Raw genomic sequence first — 25,048 nt, 5'->3', positions numbered from 1 at the left:
CGTTCGTCTGATGTGCTGGCTGAGGGGAGGAGGGGTTGGAGAGGAGGTGGAAAGCTGGGAGGGAGGGTTTGTGGATGAGCCATCCACTGATTCTGGTCCCCCGTTGCCCTTCGTAGCTGGCGGTTGCCAGGTGCAGATGTTGCTGCTTGCTCCATGCCTCTGAAGAACTAGCCTTTTTTTTTTTTTTTTTTTTTGAGGTGGGGGGCGGAGGGGGGGCGGGGGGTACTGCAAGAGACAGAAACCACCAGGGGCTTGGCTCCTGTCAGGCAGCTTAGTGAGCAGCGTATCTTTTCGATTTTAACAATGTCCCCTCTGACCACCAGACATGCTGTTTAGGGAGGCTTCTGTTTGGGGTTGTGGTTTTGCATTTTCATCATTTGGCTTTCTTGTACCTTCTTGCTGAAAATTGTTTTCCTCGTGCAGACAGTCAAAAGAAGCATAGGGTGCTAAACGACGTAGCGCTGCTCTCGCCAACAACAATGCGTGCACAAACACGAGCCAATCTTGGACTTTTATTGTGTTTCTTTCTTTGAATGGACCAAGTGTTATAGCCCAACAGGGCAATCACATGTGGGCCTGACAAAAACTGCTGTAACACTGCCTATCCCTTCATCTCTATAGCATCCCCCCCGCCTGTTCTTACTGTTGTTTTGTTCCCCTCTTTCCACCTACCTCTCTCTCCCCTGCTGTGCTGTGCCTCTCTCTGTCTCTGTCTGAGCCCTAGCTACTATTTCTCTTCTCGCTCTGCTACAGTGCATGCTACTTGTAAAAGGATAAGCACCATGCTGTGCTCTTTTGATATTATTTTTCCTCCTCGCCAGCTCCAGCCTTGTGAGGCCTCATATCTAGTGTCATGGCTACTGCTGCAACAACAAGGCCAAGCATGCACCCAGGGAATAGACCATGCCAGTTGTTCATCTCCATCACCTACGGTTTAAACTCGTCCTCAGTAATAGAATGGATCTCACAACTGCTGTGAGATGGAAGTCATCCGTTCAGCTGCATGCTAAGAATACATTTACTCCATTTTCTGCAGGGAAGGGGTAATGTTAGAGAGTGGATCAATTTTCTTTTCTTTTTTCGCAATTCATAGTTAGATGAAGATGGAGAGAAGCATTGTTTTGAATGTGATTTCTTCGTGGTAAAATACCAGAATTCTGAGGGAACAAATGGGTGATGATAACAGGTTGTGATGTGCTCCTAACTACCAGTATAGAAATGGATTGCAATTAATTTGTCTGGAATTCACAGCCTGAATGGAAACTGATTGACATGAATCCTTTGCCACTTTCTCTTCTTAATGCCCGGCACTTTGTAATGATTGTCTTTTGACAAGCAGTAGTTCAAAGAAGAGAAAAGAAGATATTTTGTATAAAAATGTGTCCAATATTTTCATTTGTTTAAGTACTCTGTGTGTCTGTGTGTGCGTGTGTGTGTGTGTGTGTGCGGGGGAGGGGGGGGATCTTTTAGGTTAATCCTAGAGTGTTAAGGTCTGGTGGTCTCTGCTTTTGAAATGTGTGGTGTCGTACTGACAGATCCCCAAAGACATCTATTGGATTTAACCTGCTCTCCGAATTATATAAAGCAGCTCTTTCTAGTGCAAGTAGAATAATTTACAGATGGTGAAAATTTCAGACTTTATTCAGTTAAACAACAGAGAAAAAAGTGTTTGAGATTTACCTAAAGTTCATCACATCTGTGTAAATGTAGGCATCTACACTGAGAAAAGTATTATGTTATATATAAATGTAAATGGCACATGAAGCAGAAAAAATATCATTTCTAGTTGTTGAACGTATATGCAAAGGCCTGGAATTTGTAGTAATGTGATCAAGATATAGGTTAAGTTGTATATCACTAGTAGCTTAGCCCTGTTCAGGAGAAAAACCTCTTACAAGCTGTTGCACATTGCAGTGGAAATCGCAGATCTCTGCAGTCATTGATTTAACTATGATTTTTACATCTTATCAAAGAGTAAAGCTTGAAAGTTTCGTTGAGCTACAAGTGGACCTTTTAACCAGGATCAGCCTGAGCACATGAGCAAATCCACCAGTAAACTGCTCAAAAAGAAGAAATATAGACATGAATCCCATGTAACTTTGTAATTTTAACATGTTGTCGCCTCTTGGCCAGTACTCCCTTGAAAAAGAGGTTTTTAATCTCAATGGGACTTTTCCTGGTAAAATAAAGGTTAATAATAATAATCAAAAGGCAGGAAAATTCTTACCACTATTTATATTGAATTACTTATTGAAAAGACTATTTTCCTTGTGGTGTCGTTGTGTGTACTATTTAAGCAGTGCGTTTGACAGTTCATGACTACACTCTGTTATTCAGAGCACATACTTGTTTTATACCCTCCAACAAGTGTATTTTCTTCCTGCATGTCTGGTATAAGTAAACACACACATCTTACAGAGTTGTTAGTGATGACTCTGCAGCCAAGGACTCCTACCAACCTTTGGCATTGCCTAGTAGGATAAGCTATTGGGCATGGACTCACCCCTGAACCCACACACTCACACACATCCCCCCTTTCTCCTCTCCTGAGAGATCTTGGCCACCGAGCCCTTGTTCTGATTACTCTCGTTACTTAATTATACATTTGGACCCACCACGCTCACGACAAAAGGACACTGTGCCTCCATTGACACAGCTCCCTCCTCATTGTGCTCCACTTTGAAAGGGAGTCAAACAAAATAGAGAGGGCCCACTTAAATATGTTGCCACAGGGACTTAATTGACAGATTGAAGGCAGTTTTTTTTCACCGTCGTCCTTTCTCCATGTGGCTCTTTGGTTGAATTGCTCTGTTCCTCATGCATCCTGCTGTGAGGTCCAGTGGGCCTGGCAAGGCAGCTCAGCCACTCCTGTTTCCACAGCTTCTCCATCTTTGAGGTGTAACCAGCCAGGAGCCGTTCGTGACGAGCGAATGTTAGACGCAGGAGCTCGTAAGGTGCATACAAGTTCAGGAATGTTGCAAAGAAAATCAAACAAATGCTGTTAGACAGGGTTATTGACTTTACCTTAACTTAACACATTTTTCTGGAGTAAAGGTGAAAATAATTTCCCGTATTTGTGCGAGTTTAATCGTGTTTTTATTATTTGCCAAAAAGAGTTTTGTGTCGGTGAACATACCAGGAATAAAAGGCCGGGCTCTTGGTATTTGCAGCATTCTTGTCATCTGTTTGCAAAAAGTGGCAAGGTCTGACTTTTTTGAAATCTTTTTCTTTGATATTCTTTTTACTCTTTTTGATATATTTGATCCCAATCACTGCATATTTCATTGGTGAAATTTGAAGTGCTGAAGACAAACCATTTCTCTTCTTGACTGAATGGAAGGTGATTTGGCCTTTAGCTGTGCTAGAACAAGGTACATTTCAGAATACAACCTCTCTTGTTATTCAGTTCCTTTATCCCTGTAGAAGACTGACATACAAATTAAAGACTGGTTTGTCACACCACGGATTTGAAATACCACACTTAATAGGCACTGTGCTGGAGAATTCAAAGAACCTACGCTCTCTGTGTCCTTGAGATGCTATCGTCCAATTTTAAAGCACACTTAAAAGGCTAAATGACAAGCTGCAGCTGAATGCCAAGTCACTAAACAGACTCTTTATAATAGAATCCCGTGCAAAGTATTTTCATCCTTTGCAAATTTAAAGCAGTGAATTTGCGACAGAAACACCAGAAAGGCGTTTTGTGCCACTGTGCTCCTTTTGAAACTTGAAAAAAACCTCTTTCAGACTACCGCACTCTCCTTTCCCTCTTCATCCTCTGCCGTTTGCACTGAAAGCTGACAGTGAATGAGAGGTTGCACACAAAAATAACATCTGCACTGATTATGCTACTGGGGTGGGGAGCCAAATGAATAATTCCTTATATTTCCTGTGTCTGTCTCTTTTCTGTTACAGTGTGACAGCGAGAGTGACATTGACGACAAGGTAAGACTGCTTTTCCTGTGTTTACTCACCCAGCGCATGAAGAATCGGAGAGTTGTGAATAACAAATTTGAGCTCTCAACTGAGAAAGGGGAGATAGTCATAGTGTATTGTTAGCGAAAAAAAGATAAGGGGGTAAAAAGCAACTGCGCCTGGTCCCAACACTGTTGATCATTTGAATCGTACGGAGCATGAAAGTGACAAGAAAAATGTTGCACATCAAGAGACTGATTTTCAGTGTTGGTTTTCTGTTCTTTATGAAAAGACGCGGTACCTATTATTTTTGGAACACTTTATGCACAAATATTTCCTACATATGCCTCCTAGCTTAGATCGTAGTGTGTGCTGCATGCAGTAAAATCTGCATTTAATCTATTCACAAAGCACATAACACCTTTATCTGCTTCTAAGTTACTCGACAGCAGCCGGAGTTTGTAACGCGTGTGTTTTATTTTCAGTATGATGAATGACAGATTTACAAGTTACAACCAGAATGTTTAACAAGATCGTTCAACAATTTCATTTAAAATATGCTTTAGTTGTGCTGCTAACTAGTAACACCTTGATTTTCTTCAGAAAGCGTTGTCATCAGGTTACCAGTTCACAATTTGACAGATGTAGTCTATCAGTTTCACCTCTGAGTGTTTGTAATCATCTCAGAGGTGGTTGGCTGATGGCAGGCACCTGGTTACAAGATGAAACGCCTTTGGGGAACCTTACGCATCCTAATTCCTGCACAGTTTAGCAATTACTCTCTGGTAAATGAATTTGATAGCATGCCTAATCTCCTGTAAGCTTAGCTCCCAGTTCTGTGGAAATGTCTGCAGCTCTCCCTATAAATAATACATTGATAGCAAGCCCAATTTGCATTAACTGTAGCCTGGCAAGTCAATAGGCTTTTATCTCTTCATTTAAGCGAGGAGGAACCGAGGGCACGAGCTAGTTGACACGACAGAGAGATGTAGCAGGCCTGTCAGTCTCCATACGGCTCCCTGGCAACACTGTGGGTGGAGGAGAGAGGGAAGTAAAGTAGAAGGAAGTGTTTCCTTCTAAGGGTTTTTGTTTCCTCTCGGTTACTTGAGACTCGTTTTAATTTTCAGTATTGAAAAAAAAACAGTTTGGTACTACAGAACTAAACATAAAGATGGGCAGGAGAAAAATCAAGAAGCGCTTTGACAGTTTTACAGAAACTCAGCTGTCTTTCTGTGTTGTTGGTTATGTGTCAGCCTGTCTGTGGACTGGGACGCAATTCAAGACATGGTAGACTGTTAGACACTGCTGCCAAGTCTGATTGTTGAATTTCGTGCCAATTATTTCACAGTCCAAGAGCCAGATTGTAGCTTCACCTTCTTCTCAGACTACTTTTCATTAGTATGTCATCAGGAAGTGTTTTAGCTTGAGAAATCTCTGGAAAAATAGTAATGCCACTTTTATTGCACACCAGTTTGCGCTCTCACTGTGAGAAACATAGTCAGTGCATATTTCTGTAGATGTTAGTGCAAAAAGACATCTTCCTGAACAATCAATGTGAATCCTAATCCATAAGCAGCAAAGTAATACTGCAAGTGAAAACAACTTGTGAAAGTTACTATTAGTCAAACTATCTAGGCTTCAGTGTGGTCGCTAGCTTGTTTTTGTCTGTCTCAACTCTTAGTTTCCATTCTCAGTTCTAAGTTTTTTAAGTACAAGTTTCATGTTTTGTCAAGTCTATATTAAAGCAATACTGACTTGCCCATATGTACAGTGAAAGAGTCGTCAGTGTTATTATTCCTCTCGTTCACACACTGAAGTTGACTCATCTTAGTGGCAGTGATAGGGAGCAATATTCACATGCTTGTTGTTTTCAGGTAGAATAAAATGAACTGCAAAGTTCAGATGAAACTAATGTGCATTTTTACACATAACAAGAGCTTTATAAAAATAATAAAACAACATTTTAAACATAAAGATAGTTTTTAATACTGGGATGAAAACGCTTTGGAGTCAGTGAATGATTCGTTTTCCTCTGTCGAGAGCCTCTGCCAGGCCTTCACTGCAGCCACCTTCAGTTGCTGCTTGTTTATGGGTCTCTGCATTCACTTTTGTTTGCAGTAATCCAAAACCTGGCTTTTTTCCCCTTTTTTTAGCTGCCAGCTAATATTATTTTGACTTCAGCAAGCAACATATGGTAGGAATGCAGCACTGGAACACAAGAACCTAAAATGTATGCATACACTGCCAGTCCATAGTTGATTGTGGACTGGCTAGTCACACAGGACTATACTGAAAAATGATCATCTAACTACCTTGTTGAAGAATGAAACTAAAAAATAATAATAATAAAAAATTTTATTAGATAAGTAAAAACGGGGGCCTCAAAAATAAGTGTTAAAGTGTTCTGTTCTTCCAGTAGTGGTAAAGTTCCATTCCCACGAGCAGAGGTATTGACTGTAAACAAAAGATTTCTCCTAAAGCCAACAGGAAATGTAACAGAGCAACGGCATAATTCCAAAACTACGTTTCGCTCTTTCGCTGTTGTGGATTCTTTGAAAAGTCTCTGTTAGTGTTGACGTGTTTTCCAAGCGTGCAAGAAGAAAAGAACATCTGGATAAAGGCTATAGCAGCCCTGCCCTTTTTATTGCCTCAGAAACACGTATTACCATAATCAAGGTGATGAGAGTTGCGAATCATCCATATCAAATTGCAGAGGAAGGGAGAAGAATGGGGAAAAAATAATTTGACAGGCCATCACCAAAAGCAGGAAAAAAATATGACGGTGTAAAAATTGGGTTCCATGAGGAGAAAGACAAACACTGTCATTTGTAATTGCCTGCACTCAGGATAACTCGACAGTGATAATTTTCTGCAACGTTTTGCTAAAACAGGTGCCAGCTCCTCCCGAATCTTTCCAGTGAAAACAAAGGCTCCTTTCACATCAGATTACCAGGCACCTGAACACCCACATTGTCGGGATTTCACAGATTAACTTAATTAGAATATTGCTTCCAGGTGTGCCCCCAGGGTGCAATCAGTTACACTGTATTTAAATAACACTGACGAGTTGCTACAGCAAAGTCAGTTTAGATTGCTGCACCTTGTGGAACTCGCTTGCATCAAAGCAATGCTTTGATATAGCACCCAATGGCGTGTTTCCAGAGCATGTCAGATTTGAAATCTTTAGCAATTGCCCAGTCGTTTCTAGTTAAGTGCGAGGGTGCCCTAAGAAATAGCTTCATATAGATGGGCCTGCCTTGATGAAACAAGCAATCAGAATCTTGGTATAGTGTTCACATTGGTACCAGTGTTTGTTGAGAGGCCTGTCATGTGATGTCATGTTTGACAATGAGAAGTATTGAGTGTGATTTTATATAATATACCCTTGATATTGGCTCGTCATATGCCTGCACCTCAGAGGCATAAAATAACCCACAAAATTAGGAATTCTTAAGTAGAACAGTCTTTTCACTGTGTTTACTGTCATTAAAGCAACGGTTAATGTGTTTGCACAAAGCTATGCTAAATTTGAAGCTTGCAAAGAAAGTAACCACAGCTTAAATAAGAAACAGCGTAGCAACACAGAAACTAAATGTATTCACGTGAGACTGTGCTGCACACATGGGAACATCATTCACCGTTAAGTCTGGATCTAAATACTTTGAGCTGCTAAAATGCTCTCATATGCCCCAGAACACGTCTTAGCTCTGCAGAAAGTGGGCTGAGTGATTGGTTGTGCTTGTAGAATGGGACAATTTGTGTGCAGTCACAGGGTCAATGTTGGGTGAAATTGTATAAAGAATTTCAAAACAATTTTATTTTTATAACACCAAATCGAAACAACAGCCATCTCAAGGCTCTAAAGACCCTACAATAATAGACAGAACCCCAGCAGTCAGCACTTGGTGACAGTGGGAAGGAAAAACTCCCTTTTAACAGGAAGAAACCTTCAGCAAACAACATGTACTTAAAATGTAAACAAGCACATTTTTTACGCTCTTTTCCCCAACAACTCATCAAAATCCTCATATCACCAGCAGTAATATCTTTCTGGCTCCTAACCACTTCATGGATTTCTTGTTTCTTTTTGCTGATTTATCACTTGACAGTGATATTAAGCAATTTACTAATTAACTTAAACCGTCTTTTAGTATTACTGATTTCTGCCTCCATCCTTCTGCAATGAATGAACTTTCCAAACTGGCCAGTCTCTGACACATCTGAGGTACTTCAAGTCAGGACATCATTTTCTTTCATTGGAGAGCTATGGAAAGAAATAGAGTGGTATTTTATCCCTTCTCAGTTTGTTCATGCACTCTCCTGGAGTGTCATCCTATCTCCATTAGGCCTCACTTTGCCATCTTCCCTAGCTCCTCCAATTTCCCTGGTATTCTTTCTCCTGTGCAAATATTATAGTGGCCTGTATGCGAAACATTAATGCAGCAGCCTCAATGGCCACACTACCACACAGCGGAGGACACCCCGGTCAGCTAATTCTATTTGGTCCTCTTTGCCGAGCAGTCATTCAGCAGAAAGTGAATCTGTCTCCGAGGGAGTCTCCGAGGACCATTACCACATCCTGTCAATGAGTTCTTTTATGGCTCTGGTGTACTCTTCTACCAGGCCAGCACATGGGCTCTGACTGACACATTAATTCCCCCTCTACGTCCATATCTTCCTGCAGTTTGCAGAATGAATGCCATATCACCACGTCTCAGCGACTTATCATTAATGGCTCGTCGGCTGGTGGTATCCTCCCAACTGAAGCGTTGGAGGTTACGTCCTGTAAAGCTGGCAGTACTCGCACAACATTACCGGAGGATTGGATGGGGATCAAACCATATATGTTAACAGCACCATTGCCTTCACCTCTCTTATTGTTTTAACATTATTCTCTTCTTGTCCCTGGTCTTTTTCATTCACTGGCTACTTCTTAATTGCCTTTTCCATTGTTCATTCTTTACATCTTTTCCTCTGTCACCATCTTGAAAAAGGAAAGAAGCCAATAGTAATATATATGCATGTAGATATAGCCTCCACACTCAACTCCCAGTGCCTTGCAAGCTCTAGATTGGTCTCCAAGAGTCATCATATTCAATAACAAACAGGGCATGCACCGGGCTGCTGACAACCTGAGCGTTTTTTATGGATGGAAAAAATGGACCGGCTTAATGTTTCGACACAAGTGATCATCCGTCCTCATCTCTTTAATGAAATTAGATTAAGTGCACCTGGGAAAGAGCTGAGAAAGCAGAATGCCTCGCCACCATCTTTAGTCTAAAACCAATTTGCCAGTAATATTCCTTTCCCCCCAGCTTGGGAATCATCGTCCCTGATTTAAAATGGAGGAAGAACGAGATGAGACCAGAGCTGACTGGTTGCATTCAGCTCCCCACAGGCACTGTGAAATTAGAACTGACACCGGCAACACAGGCCTTAATATGGAGATGTCATTTTTTTCTCTTCTTGCTTTTGTCTTTCTCTCTCCTTCCGCGTCCTTCATTTCTTCCTCTTAGTCAGTTAGTTCCTCCTTTCAGGATTGTTTTTGCTTTCTGGCAGAAAGCAGAAAAGGGTGGAAAATGTGGAGAAACATTCAAATCAGAAGATTAACCATTCCCCCTAATTTCAGTATTGTTTGGATGTAAAGCTTCCTGTGAGTTTATGGATTAAGGTTAAGATTTAGTTTATGCTATAATCAGCTTCTTAGAGGAAAATAATTCTGACTTTTAGCTTTGTACACTGGCCAGAAATAAATATATTCTTCATTAGTTGGTCTCATGATGTTTATTACATCTAGCTGTTACAATGTACCTGGAAGCACTTATCTCTTTGATTGATATTGGGCTGTTTGCAACATGCTCTCATTTATGGTCAGCTCCAGCTCATATGAGCTCTGCAGGCTTCTTTTTTTTTTTTTTTTTGAGTGGTTTTCAAGCAACGCATCTGTTGCACATTTAGTGCACAAGTATGCAGTTATCAGAGAGCTCACTTTGATTTGCCTCTGAAGTGAAGAAGGACACATTTAGTCTTAGCAGCATATGATGCGTGTGTATTTGTGTAGCTTAGAAGCAAGTGATACTAAGGGCACGCTCTGCGGTGAAAACCAGCCCCAGTGCATGTTGGGAAGAAGAGGCGTGATGACAGAGAACGACTTGGAGTTTCTGCAGGGCCAGCCAGCAGACACAGCCAACTGACATCAGCAAAGACAGCTTGTCACTAGCAATGCATGTCATACAGCAATGCAGGGACAGTCAACGCAGCCGTGGCATCACCGATGTGGCATCCAATATCCCGGTCCAGATTCTTTCTTAAAGGTTAGCACAGATGTTGGCATCGCAGATGAAAATAGAAGGTCTGTGGCAACCAAAACCACGTCAGCCACTAAGAACAAGGGAGGTATGAAAACATAACATGGCATCCAGACTGTAATCTTCTTTCACTTACTGCCGTCTTTCAGCGAGGCTGTTTGTGTTGGCAGAGAGTGTTAATAGAACATAGTTGTTCCTTTGTTCTGTTAAAATCATAGCACACACCCTACCCTCTGTCTCTGGAACAGCAGTGCTCTGCTAGCTCTTTGAAAAAAAAGAAAATCCCGTCACCACTCAGCCATGTTCAACAGCTTGTGATCATTGTTATTGGGGGAATTATTGTTGCCTCGATGAACACCAGGTTTTGCTATGTGTTTTTCTTCCACCCGGACTAGATCCATTTTTAGAGGCGGTTTTCTTCAAACACTGTTTTTCCCACCTGAGAGCTCCGATTCTGTAATAGAAGAGTTTTCAGCAACGGCCAGGTGAAACGCTCGATTGAACAATTTTCTGCTAGAGATCTCGTCAGTTCAATGATACGGTAATAGAGAAAGCATGGCACGCCATATCAAACAAGACAAGTTGTGAGATTTTACACCAGCTGTGATGTCACAATGCATCTAACTGGTACTGCATCAAAGTATTTGGATCTGTTGGGAATAATGCTATAAGTGCACTGCGTTATTTGTTATATCCATGTTTGTAGAGAATATTTTTAGCAGTATACATTTTGAAAAACAAACTTTTTTTTTAATTAATAGTTGCATTTGTAAGTTAAAGAAGATTTCAGCTTGGATTGGAAGCTTCACCCACAATTTAATTATTTCGAAAATAATTAAAATTAAGTCATGTTGAGGTTTATTTATAGGTCATATGCTTCTAATGATGCGCTTTTACAACAGTCACTTAATCAGAAGTGAAGTAATCTCAGTGCATTTGTGTGACAAAACCTTTAGCATGCGGCTAAACTCTCTAACCCTGTGCTAAGTGTGTGTCCACTCTGCTCCAAACCCACATGGCACAGAAATCATTGTTTTTCAAGTGGCCTCTGTTTGAATAACAATCCAAGCACTATATACATTTTTCCACATGAGTAATAAAAGTAAAATTGACTCCACATTGGATACAGATGTTCTGTGGGAAGCGAGTAAGACACAAATGTTTTTGTGTATGTGGATGTAGGATTTGAGCGTTTCTGATCGTGCATAAACATAATGCCAAAGTGGGTTTTTATTCAATAAACATGGTTGGACTGTAATTACTTACACATTTCTTCTGGCTGGAAATGGAAGACAGACTTGTGTGCGTTTATGCTGGCGCACCAAGACTCTGTCTCAGCCTTGGCTTGTCTGCACGAGGCCGCTTAATGCAAGAGGACTCACTTTTCCTTCACAACAAATGACATATGCATTCAGGGATAAATATAGAATTCCCTGTTGTTATTAGGAATCAGTACCATTCTGGGTAATGTTTCCCTGAAGAAGCCTTGTCTCCTCTTTGCCCTTGAAAATGATTAAATGTAGTTTAGGTTGACTGTGGCTGCAGGAAAATAAGAGCTCCTGTTCCTTTTAAAAAGTAGCCAGTCAGCAATGTTGTGTGACACACTTTTTATAGAAATCTTATAAGAAATATCAACACGTATTAAAAAAAAGTCCCAAGCTATAGTTATTTCTTGAGGCTCTTTATTTAATCTTCAATTACATACTGAGGCCAGGTTTCACAACCTGTATGGGAAGGATCAGTTGCAGCCCTCATAATGGTGATGACGGACAATAAAGAAAGTGAGCAGTGAGCAGCTTTCCCACCGGCTGAGAGAAACATATACCATCGTTCTTTTGCTAACCGAGTAAATCTAAACACTCAGATGCCTGTGGACGGCCTGGTGACTGCCAGACCTGAAGCGCCGCAGGTCCTCGCGTCACTTCGGCTCTGGAGGGAACTTTCCGTGGGCGAATGTGTATGTGATGTGGAAAACTGAGAGCCCCGTAGAGTAGAGGCCTAAACAGGGGCCTGCTGTCTTCAATTAAACCAGAAACCCCAGCCATGGCAGTCCCCTATGCACAAAAGCAGTCTGTGATGTGCACCAGTCAGAGGACGAGGTACAGGGCTTCAAAGATTGAAGGAGAAATAAAAAATTATGTCTTTCCTAAAAGTTAGGAGGAATGTGGAAGCAGGGGGGGAGAGCAAAGCAGGCATCAATGATGGCTGTCACTCATGCTCACTTGCCAGTTCCTTTTCCCTCTTCGTATCGTTTTGTCAAGCTTTAATTAGCGAACACACCTGGACTGTCTCTGAAGTTAACTGTGGAACATTGCCTGCCATGGTTTCTGTGGGCACTGAAGACCAATTTCATGCAGGGCACATTGGCACAACTGAAGCTGATATGCTTGTCAGTTGCAGCTTGACACACAGAAGCGGTATACCAGCTCTTGGATATGTATGAGGTTTTGGAGCTACAGACATCGACCAGCATTTGAACGGTCTCCCTGCCAAGCACCACCGACACAGGCGGCATGGGCATCCATTAAATTAATTTGACTTCATTAGTGCAGACCTGCTTGGCCTGGGGTGCCCACAGAGATGCCAGAGGGTGGGAGGTAGGGGGCTGGTGGTTGAGTGGCATCAGCCGCTGTGCTCTGAGGAGAGCGAACACATGGCACTGACAGGCGGAATATGGCCCCAGTTCTTACACCGGGACGGCTGCCAAACAAAGGCAACATGCGTCACTGGCTTTAGGGGAGCTCAATCAACACCCGGTTGGAGTATTAACGCCATGTGTGCCGTGCCACATCAGTGAGGAGGCCGCGGGTCGCCGGGCAGCCTACAAGTCAAACTTGTGCACACAGTGAATGTGGCAGAGTGATATGATACAGGGACGCTGCCAACGGGTTGACCCACCGCCATCACCTTTGTGTCTGCTGCCAGAAACGCTTCGTATTATGTTATAAAGCTCACGCTTATTATTGTTGTGTTGTGTGCACAGTTTTAGCTTGTGAGCGATTAAATCATGCTCGCATGTCAGCAGGACTGAGCCGCACAATACTGTGCATGTTTTGACGACGTTCAGTCTAATGTGCGCATAGAGCTGGGCGATATAAGATTTTTTCATATCACGATATGGTTTTTTTTTCATTTCAGGCGATAACGATATCTATCACGATATAAGCCAAATAACTATATTTGTAAGATTTAAATGTGCCGTTGCTCACAAGTAAAATGTGAAATACTCAGCAGCTTGTTTTGATTTAAATATTTATTTCCCATAATAAGTTCAACAGGGTAGATGTACTTAAGGAACATGAGACTTTTTCAGATAAATAAAGGCAAATATTGCAAACTACACAAAAGGCAGCCGCTAAAGCGTTTAAGTTTCAAAATAGAACAAACGAAACAGACTAAACTGTCAATTCCACTTAGAAACAAAATATTAATTCTAAAAATAAATCTTAGTTTGTTTTACAGAAGAACAGACAAAACTGACTAACTTTTGTCAATATCAAATAAACTGAGAACTAAAAGGAAATTCTCGATCTCTCCTTGTTGTATAGCTGAGCTTTTCAAACAGTTTCAACAGTTACGTTAGTCTGACAAAAGCCGAATGACGAATTAGCGCTTCCAGTCAGATATTGAGCTGCACCGCTTTATTGTATTTCCAGACCTGCTTTCGGCACAATTTACAGTGCGCGCTACTCCTACCTTCACCTACGGAGCTTCTGTGGCTCTTCCGGTCAACAATCTCTCCGGCATTGGAACCATCATCTGTTTTCTCTTCGGTAACCTTCGGTCACGCTCTCGGTTGATTTTTCTCTAGTCGGCACACTCATTTCCTCCATTACCCGGGCGGCACGGCGGCTGGCTGCTTCCCAAACAAATACACATGTGCGGCTTGGCACTTGTGCCGTACGTAACAAGTCATGTGACGTGACGCTGCGGCTGTGATTGGTTCGGCTCTGTGCTAGTTAATTTGGATTGGCTGTTCTTCTTTTTTTTTTAAGAGGACAAGAGAGATGAGGTCTATCGCAATAGTTTAACCTTTCTATCGAGAAAAAGTTATTTCGCAATACGTATCGTTATCGTTCTATCGCCCAGCTCTATGTGCGCATTTTTCGACAAACTACTATTAGTACTAATGGCGAATAGAATTACTGTTCCAAGCACTTCTCTGTATGATTGATAACAAGCTAATGTCCTCAGTAATGAACAGATATTACTGCTTTTTATCTAAAAGTTGATTTGATCTGGATCTGAAAACCTTTTCAACTCAGTTGCACCAAACTGCCAGCAAAGGTGATAACTTTGCTTTGACTTAGATTTCCTGGGCTTCCCTGTAATTGTTTGTTAAAGAAAACAGCGAGCTCACACGCCTTGCTTAAAAGCACCTTGATAGCACAATCTGCATCCTCACAACCCCACCTACAGCCACCTTCTGGAGCTGACCTTAGCTCTGCTCGGAGTGGTGCACCTGATAAATACAGAAGTGTGGAAATAAATAAAAAATGGGGGGGGGTATTAAGTCCAGATAGGACTGGAAGGTAGCCTGAGGGTGGTAAGTGTTCTGCCTGACAGCAGTGAACACTTTGATCAGTGAGGCCCGTCTGAAGATCGCTTCCACATCTGCACAGGGGGAACGAGCTGTAAACTGCCAAGAAGCATTTTAATGACAGTTGGATTATAAAATGAAAGAGGGCTCCAGATGGCAGGCAGTGCAGCGGCTGCGGTTCGAGGGGAGGCTGTTTAAACTGCTTTTTTATTGATAAAATATGGGGTGAAAAATTGTGCAAGGCTTATTAGGCATCCCACTGTGATGTTGCTCAGCTGGCCAAGCTGTTCAGCATGGCCCTCATCCAAACATGCCTCCATAAATTTTTAGCAGTACCTTTAAATCTGTAAGATCCCTGCTTGTTAAGTTCACCCTGGCTCCCCCAAATCCCCCACACAGTATTTGTCCTTTAAAAGACTTGCTTGTGTCCTTTATTTGTGAACCAGCAGGATGTTACTAGCTCAACGTAGACTGAGGAGGTGGGAGGACAGGGGTAGGGGGTTCCCACATAACGTGCTCATTATCGTCTCCCTACAGCCAGAGTTTACCCCTTAAACAACTTAATTCCTGTATGATTTCATTAGCTTTACTCTCCGAGTAATAAAACGAGGCTGACCTTATTAATTCGAGACACCGTGGTTATGTCTATACTTAAATACACAGGGTGCTGTTCAGGGCAGAAATGCTCATCTGGGCTTTGACTTGTGATAACTGGTTTCAATAGTGGCTAAAAAGCAGAAATGGTTGGATTTAGTGTGGATCGACTTCCAATAAAGCTCAAATTGCACGATTAGTAATCTGTATCACTAGTTTCAGTGCAAAATGCGTGAGCGTGTTCAGTAATGAAACCCTTTTCAGGTAAGTCATTCTGAGGCTTCATAAATGCACATGTGGGGACGAACTTTGATCATGTACGGGGTGCAAAAGTCATGTTATATTTGTATGGAATTACTAGTGATGTTGATTGTCATCTTCCAAATATCTCTCAGTCAGTTAATATTACCTTACACTAAAGTGGCCTAATGCATGTCTTTGATTTGGAGCTCAAATTGAATTTGCTTGAAATGTGAATAGGCCTCATTCACAAGCTGAGAAAAGGCAATGGTATCAGTAAAAGGGATCGCTAAAAGCCGTCTTAACTCCTTCAAAATCTATACATGTCACATCTATGTCTTTCACTCGGGAAAAGTGGGCCCTCTTCCGCTGAGATATGTTGTTATCCATGCTCTCACTGCTAATTTAAAATCCATTTAAGCTGATAGGGTGGTTGACTGAAGCGGCGTTTTAATGCCCTCGCAGAAATTGACATATACACCGCTTTTCCTACCTTCTGAAAACAAGCTGTCCCCATTTATATTCCATAACTACCACTTCAAGGCCAACTTGCCGCGCCCCCATTCCACCCTCACGCCTATCCGTGGCGTCAAAGACAATTACTGTCAACATCACATCAAATTACAACTGTTGGTTTGCTTGTTTGTCTCGTTATGTGACTTGAAAACTGCCATCTTCTACCCAGGGAAGGTCCCCTCCCTCCTGCTGTCCTCCCTTTTGCCCACCCTTACGGGTCTACACACACTGACACGCATAAATCCCAGCGCAGAGAAGAGAAAGGACAGGCAGCCGGCAGCCTAATGGACTAATTTGTAATTGCGATTGAGAGGAAGCTGAGTTGTTGGATGTGTCATAATTTGACAGCTCCGAGCCGGACCATGACGCTTCAGCCGCAAATGTTTCCCTCCCCCCTCCTTTCTTTCCCACTCCTTCAAATGCTTTCTTTCTTCCCCTCCACGGAGAATAGTCAGAAAGGAAGGTGATGGGAGAGATGCTTTCGGCACATTCTGCTTCTCAAAGCTCCTGGCTCTGTCATATTACTTCTTTTTTTTCCTCTCAACCCAGCACACCGCCACACACACACACATATCCCCACCACCTCTCTCCTCGTTCTCTACCTTCACACGGATCCCCTAGGATAGAATAGGCAAAGCATCTCTGAGCATTCAGATGCGTTTGAAGTGCAGGACAGATGGGAGGCTCGAGGGACTGTAAAAAATGAATCGAGGCTAGTAATAGGAGAGATGTTTTGAATCCTCTCCTCCATAAGTTATTTATCAGGGGCCCTTAGTGGTAGAGGAAGACTTCAGAGTGCTCCCTTAATGTAGCATCTGATGACTAGTAGGGGGGCTGTTCCAGGAAGTGCTGTTGTAAAACAGGAGGAGAACATTAGCAGGGAAGTCTCCCAGGGCCCGCGCAAAAGAGAGGAACAACACACAGGGCCACTCTTTCCCAGCATGCAACGCAGGTCAGAGAAGGAAGGTGTACCGCCACCGACCCCCCCCCCGCCAGCCCGTGTTATCAGATGAGTCACAGAGCAGGATGTTCTGTGCTATGATTCCCACCAGGCGAGCCACAGCTGAGTAGACCATGTGCTTCAGATAGTTGTGAAAACGAATCCGAATCGAATCGACTGATGTGATTGCTGAGCGCAGATTTTTTATTATTATGATTGCCTGTTAAATTTTTTCCAATTTATTATGACATTTGTAGCAGTCAGAGGAACAGCAGAGTAGTATGCCAGTTAAAGTAAGTTACTGAATGTAGCAATTTATGTCTTCAAACAAAGAGACTTCACCTTTGACCTTCTTTGGTCCACAGCTTTAGAGCCAAATTGTTTTAACCTTTGGGTTTGATTAATTAAGGAGTTTATTAAAAATGTTAACATGACAGGAAGTTGACATGAACTGCTTCACTCTGCAATATCAGAAGCAAGCACTAATTCTCCACTATTTCTTATTTTACCAAGAGGAAAACAATACTGACAAAACAACAAGGGTCTCACCACATTGTGTATCACTCCAGTAATGGTCCAGGCCAACCAGGGAAGTCTCCAATCACTGGAGACTAATGGCCTCTGAACTGATCACTCAGGTTAATAAAGACCAGCTAATGACATAGCTGCTTCGTTTGTGTTAATTGCTCTCTGTAGACCTCTGCCATGGCCCGCGTCTCCCGAGCATCTGTCACGAGGCATATTCCCCGACACAGCTCAGACCCTGGCCTCGGCCCCAAACCAGGCACGCCGCCAGACACAGTTGTCCGCTGGTGTCCTTTTACCGCGCTAGGGCGAGGGGTGAAAATACAATGTCTAAGTAATGTAAACTGTTTGTGTTGGCAGACTCACATCCTGTAACACTTGATGTGTTCACAAGTGGATATAGACCTCAGACATATGTTGTCAGAATATAATCCAGAAGCTATATTACTTTGTCTATATCAAATAATTATTTAAGTACATTGAGTGTATGGATGAATGCAGTGCATCCCTTTATGGTTTTACCCCATATGCATGCATCATCAGCAAATCAGCGACATTAAAGTGCTTTTATTTTTATCTTTTATTTTTATGTATATTAATCTTTAGCAGAGGAGAAGCGAGTGGCTAATGCTTACAACTGTGCAGATGGAAAGATGCACAGTACAATGTGGAACGATTTGTTTGTGTATACTAGGGCTACAGTTTCTAGACACTAGAGCATGTTTGAATGACAAACATGTGGTCCAGTTTCATTCGATATGCCCTCTCACTCTGTTCTTCTCCATTCAGCAGTGAGAGAAACATTCAGCACGTTTTGAGCAGGATCTGTCTGAATACAGTGAACCTAAATCAACTTCTTTTCTGATTTAATCATATTATACTGTCTGGCAATAGCTATGAACAAATAACAGGCTGTACACAAACAATACATACCATAGAGTGCTCATTGCTTACACCCTCTGAAGTTAATAAGACAAAGCAATTAGCATTTGATTAACATTAAATAAAAATAGACATGCTTCAAGACAATTTGCCACATGAAAGGAAAATGAAATGAAATGAGTAAAAGACTGTCTTGCAAAGTCAAATCAGGTATTAGAAGCAACTTTACTTAATAAGATAATAAAAATCTTAAATAATGATGTGCAAAAAGTCTTATTCAGTATCTTAGTGTTATAACAAAAAGCACCGTCTTTGTGGATTAGCATGGTTTCACCAGGTTCTGCTAGTAACAACACCGTCTAAAAAGAAACATCTGGAACACATCTGGAAAACCACTCTGGAATCCTAACTGAATTTAAGGTGGACACCATAAAGTCTAAGCCTTTTTCAAAGGGAATTACCTGAAGTAATACCACAACTCACAAGCAAGGGGTATTTTGCACCCTGCACTTATGTAGGAACAATATTTCCTCAGTGGTTCTTCCTGTATCTGCAGGATAAGCATGTTTTTAAGTTGGAAATTTAGTCGCTGACTAATAAGATTTCGATATATTACAGGCAATTTTGATCTACATTTATCCACATTCATTTGGAGGAGAGTTAGCTGCCCCGCTGTATATTTTTTTAATTTTGCAGAGCTTTTGATGTAGATGCAGCAGTGGCCATTTTGAAGCACTGACACATGGTGCAGCATTACAATGGGCAGCAATTTGCATATCATTTCATGTTGGGGATATTAGATTAATGGCTTGTGACTAGTGTGATGAATACTAATTTAGCCTTAAATCATGTGACTCTTCAGACATTAACAGCCTGCCCAACAGGGAGCACTGCAGCCAGACCTTTTATAAGGTCAGCTAACTTCTTTGGCCAAGTTCTTCCTGTTCCTCGTTCGTTCTAGTCAGTTATGGGATTTGTAAATGTTTGCTATTCCAGGGACTGTTGCCTTCACTGTTAATGCTATATAAGCCCACCACAGGGGTTAATGTCATTTCCATTTACCCTGGGAGACAATAAAATCTGCTGATGGAGTTAGGGAAGCAGTGATGAAAATCATAAATGTTGCAGAGGCCCCAACTCTTCCCCCCAATGGCCGCAATTTGACTCTCAGCGTGCTGGCCCCCGGTGTAGCCAGCTTTTGTGGCCACGAGGCATAATGATGTTAATGTTGTGTGAAAAGGCTGCAGAGATAGGTAGGCACAGAATCATGCAGCGTTTTAATGTAATCAGAAGCTGTTTGGATTCATTCCAACAGGTTATGAAGTAAGACCAAAAATAAAAGGACAAAGGACTGAAACCAGCACAGCTGAACGTCCGTGAGGTTCTTCCTTACTGACTGCCTGTTCGGCCAATTTTGTATTGTGTTTGTATCAGCTGAACTGAAGTGAACTGAAAATGGTAGCTAGATGTCTGTTGCTATTAGAGTGCATTATGAGTATGTAAAGGTCACCCCGATGTTTTAGTTTGAAATAGCACAGAATAGTGTAATATTTGGCCCTATTTACACCATGGAGGGGGGGGGGCACATTACAGCATTATAACCCTATTCGGGATTTAGACACTGTATACCAAAATGTTAAAACCAAAACTATAAAAGTTCTCTCTAATGAGCTCTTACACTGATGAATATCTCTGTTGGTTTGTCAGGTAAGAAACTGTGAACTAGTATAAGGTGCTGCTCTGTTATGGGTCTCAGCAGTACAGTAAAGCTTGAATGGGGATTCAGATATATAGTGATAATTTTATAATTTGACACTGCTGCAGTAGTCATGATGTACATTTTGTATTAATGTCGCAGTATTATAAGCATCTCTTTATGAGTATATTGAGGTTTTCTCACATACAGGAGTGTGTGTGTGTGTGTGTGTGTGTGTGTGTGTGTGTGTGTGTGTGTGTGTGTGTGTGTGTGTGTGTGTGTGTGTGTGTGTGTGTGTGTGTGTGTGTGTGTGTGTGTGTGTGTCTGTCACTTTATTCAATCTCCTGAGAGTAGATGGCTAGCCAGGAGTATGGAGGGAGGAAGTGGGAGGGTGTCCAGAGGGAGCTGTTTGATTGATGTGTTTTGGGGTAGTGGATGTGTGTGGGTGTGGGTGTGGTGGTGTTGAGGATGAGGAGGGGAGAGGAGCTTGATGGGACTGTGCCGCAAGAGGGAGGCACGGCTCTTAAGTGGGGGAGGAGGGAGCCTTAACAAGCCCTAGATTGTTAGTGACAGGCAGATACTTCAACACTTAAAGTAGAAGGTTTGATTTAATCACAGAGCTGTCATTTGTTATTTGTCTGGCTTGCTCCACCAGGGCCACGGCTGATCAACTGCCTGGTCCCAAGAGAGCCCTTTTTCCCCCTGTAATGTCTAAATCCCCAGCACAAATTACAGGCCTGCACCTCCCATTCCCACCCCTCCACTCCCTCACTGCTTCAATCCTGCCATGTTAGGAGATGAAGGCCAGAATGGGGGATTTACAAAGAGAGGGAAGCAGGTTGGCAAGATGTGAGCAAGGAAAGAAGACAGGTACAGAAATGAGAGCGAGCGAGATGGAATGGCCTCAGGGCCTCTAAAGATCATTAATAGGACTGTCAGGGAGGTTGCCAGTTGGTTAGCTTATCATAAATAAGAAATGAGCTCCTCCCTTCTTGCCCATTCTAGTTCATTAATAATGCCTGCAGCGGCTATTTTGTTGCATCGTACTTTGAAGGGAAGAGAGACAGAGCGATAGAGGCACGATGATGGGAAATTTAGGGATGAACGGGCCTCACTTTCCTGCTTCAGTAATCTGATAGGACAGTCTCCCAAATTACCAATGAGACCCCGTACCACCGCAGAGTCAATCAATTCCACAAGCAGTCAGGACAGTAGGAACCAAAGGTGGACTGTAAAAACTTGACGTGATAAACTAGAAAATGAATTGTCAGTTATTTTCCACGTTTGTGTTGTTTGAGTAAAAACTTAAATGAAATTTTGATAATCCAATTTCCATTTTTATTTCCACATACTTGGAAAGCTGCTGTTTTGAAGCCATGCTTTTCTGTACATTGGACAGTATTCAGGGGTTAATTCAAAGATTTACACAACCATTTCTAACAGTTTGAACATTGAAATTGTTTATGGCTTAACCAGGACAATATACAAATGCAGGCAGTGATACAGTGCCCTCAGACTGTTTCATCTCACCTTGTACTTTGGTGTCAATAAAAATAAAAATGCAGTCTCTCATTCCTGTGATTTTGGTGAGTCTTTAGTTCTGACATCACCTCCTCTTTCCCACTGTGGTCTAAAGATTTCTCCTCTCTTTGGATAGGAAAGATTTGTCACTGGTTTTCACAATAAAAGCACATGTGGCAATGTGACCGTCACACATCACTGACGATGGTATGTTGCTACATTTTATTTTCTCAAACAGGCTATTGTGCTGTTAGTCTTTCCAAACCAACATCACCTTAACTGATACATGTTAGATGTCTGATTGGATTATTTGTTATCTGTCTGTTATGTTGCATGGTTAGCATTAGCCAGCTAGCTGGTTTTATGATAGATTTGTCTATTTAGAACTTTATATATCAGTCACACCAACCCATTAGGAGTTTATAGGAGGCTACCAGTGCCCAAACTGGGAAAGTTAGTATGAGTGATGTTTTACTAGCCAAGAGGCAGCTAAGGATCAATACGTGACAACATGCTGGCTGTAGTGTGCAGTTTAACAGTAAAGGGGAAGGAAGAAGAGATGGAATCTTTATCTTCTACAGGATGTAAAATAACAGGGTCATAGTTTGTTTCCACAAACCTGCAATAAGCACATGTTTGTGCAGATAATCTGTTTTAAATAGATACAATTTTCAAAAGTCCCTGTAGTTTCAAAGAGTTTTTCTGCTGTTGTAGATGTGTCCATCCAATCTTGCACCAGTTATCTGCATCTAACAATAAAGTGCTGCACAGCAAGCAGTTATCTGTAATCTGTTGTTGATGCTGACATATTTCCTGTGAGCAAAAACCAAAACAGTTTATCTACATCACTGTATTATACAGGCTTACTTTTCAGCTTTAGATCTGTATTTTTATATTAATAAATTGTAAAACAGAATATTTTCTGCTGTCAAGCAAGTTAAGGTTTTAAAAAAACATCAAAAACCTTTTTAAAACTATTTAAATTTTTAACTTGTTAGAAAAATCCGACGTCACTGTATCGTTTCCTCAACATTGCTGTGTTTGGATGGAAGATTGTCTCATTTGTTGTGTGTAATCGTCAAATTGAAATTATCATTGAATATTGTCCACTGTACATCAAAGTCTGACTTCAAACTAAAAACCGCTTTTCCTTTTTTATTTTAATATCTACATAAAATGCCTATATGTCAAAATGAAAACCTGAATTATATTATTTCATTTTTTAATTAAAACTCACATAAAAGGAAAGAAAATCAGATGCCATTGCAGAATTAAATTAGTTTTTATAATTTAATTTATAAAATGTTCCATAAATTCTAAGAGTGCTTAGCACAGAAGAAGGGTTTATGTAGCCTGATTACAAAAAACTGTCTATTCTGACTCTGTGTGACTGTTAACTTTGATCTTTGAGACTGGTACATGATGGTCAAGGAATATATATGACATCAACTCCAGCTAACCATTCTCCTGGGATGTGGACAGAGACGGGGGGGCCACACATCACCTGGAAAGACTGAAAGTGATGAGAGGGGTCGTTGGTTGTTAAAGAGAGAGCGGAAGCAAGTTCAGAGGGGTCAGCCTTCAGGTAAAAGCATTGCCTTTTAATTAGGGTGAAAGGATATTATTCTTTTATAAAGGCCAGGGGCCTGGTCGCTGTTGAGGCTGATAGCAGTCAATGGCGCTCATTAACCCTCCTTCCTGCCTTCCACTCTCAACATGACTCCATCTGAGAAGGCATAGATAAAAGGCTCAGGCTGGCCACAAATGATGGGGGGGCATCTGAGTTTTGTACTCTGTACTGCTCTCTTTTCTTCTCACTTTCTCTTCCCCTCTGTCTATCTGCACACCAACATCGTAAGCCTCTTCGCTTGTCATGGATTATACTTAATTTCTCTCAGGTGAGCTTCCCGGGGAAGATGGGGGTAATATTACTTTTGGTAGTGTGTTTAAGATGCCATTCACTTGGCTGGCAAACCTAGCAAGGTTACATGTTGTTATCGTTGTGACGTGTTCTGAATAAAACGCTTGGGTCTCCTAAAGACGATGGTATAGGTCCAAACAAGTATTCAAAAGAAATGTTTTTTACAGATTGCTATGCATCAGGAGCAGAGTGTGTGTGTCAGTATATATTCACATATATTCTCCCTCTGGTTCTTCCTAGACATTAAAAAACAGTCATGGCAGAGCGACAGGAAAGAGAGAGTGAACGAGAGAGAAAAAGCATTGCAAAGAGAATAGCAGGAGGCCAGCGCCCAGAAAGCATGATGTATGATTTTATTCATTCCTCCTTCCTGTTCCTGATTAGGGGCCTTTAAACTGTGATCGATTGACCCTCAGACGAGCCTCAAATCAAAGGCAGACACTGTATGTGCTGAGTGAGAGGGAAACGCATGGAGGCATTAGAGGCATGTGGCTCTGAGGTGCACAGCAAGAGGTTGATTCACTTTGTGCAGGCCAGCTAGAGAATAGGATGACGGAGACGGGGTTGTGGGCCGATGAAAAACCATGGCACACATTTACATGCTGACGTGTATAAATTCACGTCTGCACTCCCTGAGTGCACATACAAAGCTTTGAACACACATAAGCATAACCTCAAATGATACTTTGTGTGTGTGTGCGTGCATGTGTGTGTGTGCATGTGTGTGTGTGCGTCTAGTCAGTGGTCCTGCCTCCAAATAACAACACAGAGGCTTTAACAAGCACGTTCACATGTCGCCTCTGCTGGGCTTGTCAGCCCAGAGGCTTAAACTTCCATCATTCACTCCACCATATCCATATTTTACTTGAGCTCCTCTAGTCCCTCTGCATTTTATCCAACACCTCCCATCCTTGCCGTCTTAAATCTCCTGAGATGAGCCCCAGTCTTCAGGAGATGAGCACACTGCAAACAATTTATGATGCCTTTCTAAGGAAGTCAGATCTGGCCTCCATACCTTGGGGATCTTTTTTTTCCCTCCTCTCTTTTGCAGTGCTGCCAAAAGAACATTCTGATATGTAATCTCTGGCTGAAGGAATGGCAGACAGACAGACACATGTGCACAGTGCACATTTGTTTTCCTGCTCTTGACCTACGACGGAGCGTAGAGCTACGGAGAGAGAGAGTCAAAGAAAGGCTGCCTTACAACAGATGGTTCTCCTTAAGGAGCTGAGATGAAACTCTTTGTGTTACAAGTCCTCTTTGGTCTTTTTTGAGACTCCAATCGGTTCAGGCCCCCCTGCTGGGCTGCGTTCCAATGTGCTGAGGCCAAATGAATGCATAGACACACACACACACACACACACACACTTTTGAGTATCTGATGCATTGTCTCACCTGTCTTCTTGCTTTGAATTATTGAGCAAATTGAATTCCAGTTAAGGCTTATAAA

General features: G+C 41.9%; 1 protein-coding gene across 13 annotated transcripts in view; it reads left to right on the top strand.

Moving 5' to 3' along the window:
• fbrsl1 (fibrosin-like 1) overlaps positions 1 to 25,048 on the top strand; it is a 285,663-nt gene that overhangs the window by 192,982 nt on the left and 67,633 nt on the right. For all 13 annotated transcript variants that reach the window (XM_026188504.2, XM_026188506.2, XM_080309339.1 and 10 more), the window contains one exon: positions 3,916 to 3,945. In XM_026188504.2, coding sequence (XP_026044289.1) covers positions 3,916 to 3,945 — 30 coding nt within the window. The remainder of the gene's footprint in view (positions 1 to 3,915; positions 3,946 to 25,048) is intronic.

The sequence above is a fragment of the Astatotilapia calliptera genome, chromosome 12, assembly GCF_964374335.1.
Source record: "Astatotilapia calliptera chromosome 12, fAstCal68.1, whole genome shotgun sequence".
In the NCBI taxonomy this organism is placed as follows: domain Eukaryota; kingdom Metazoa; phylum Chordata; class Actinopteri; order Cichliformes; family Cichlidae; genus Astatotilapia; species Astatotilapia calliptera.
Note: the sequence above shows the minus strand (reverse complement) of the source record. Positions and strands in the feature narration are given on the sequence as shown.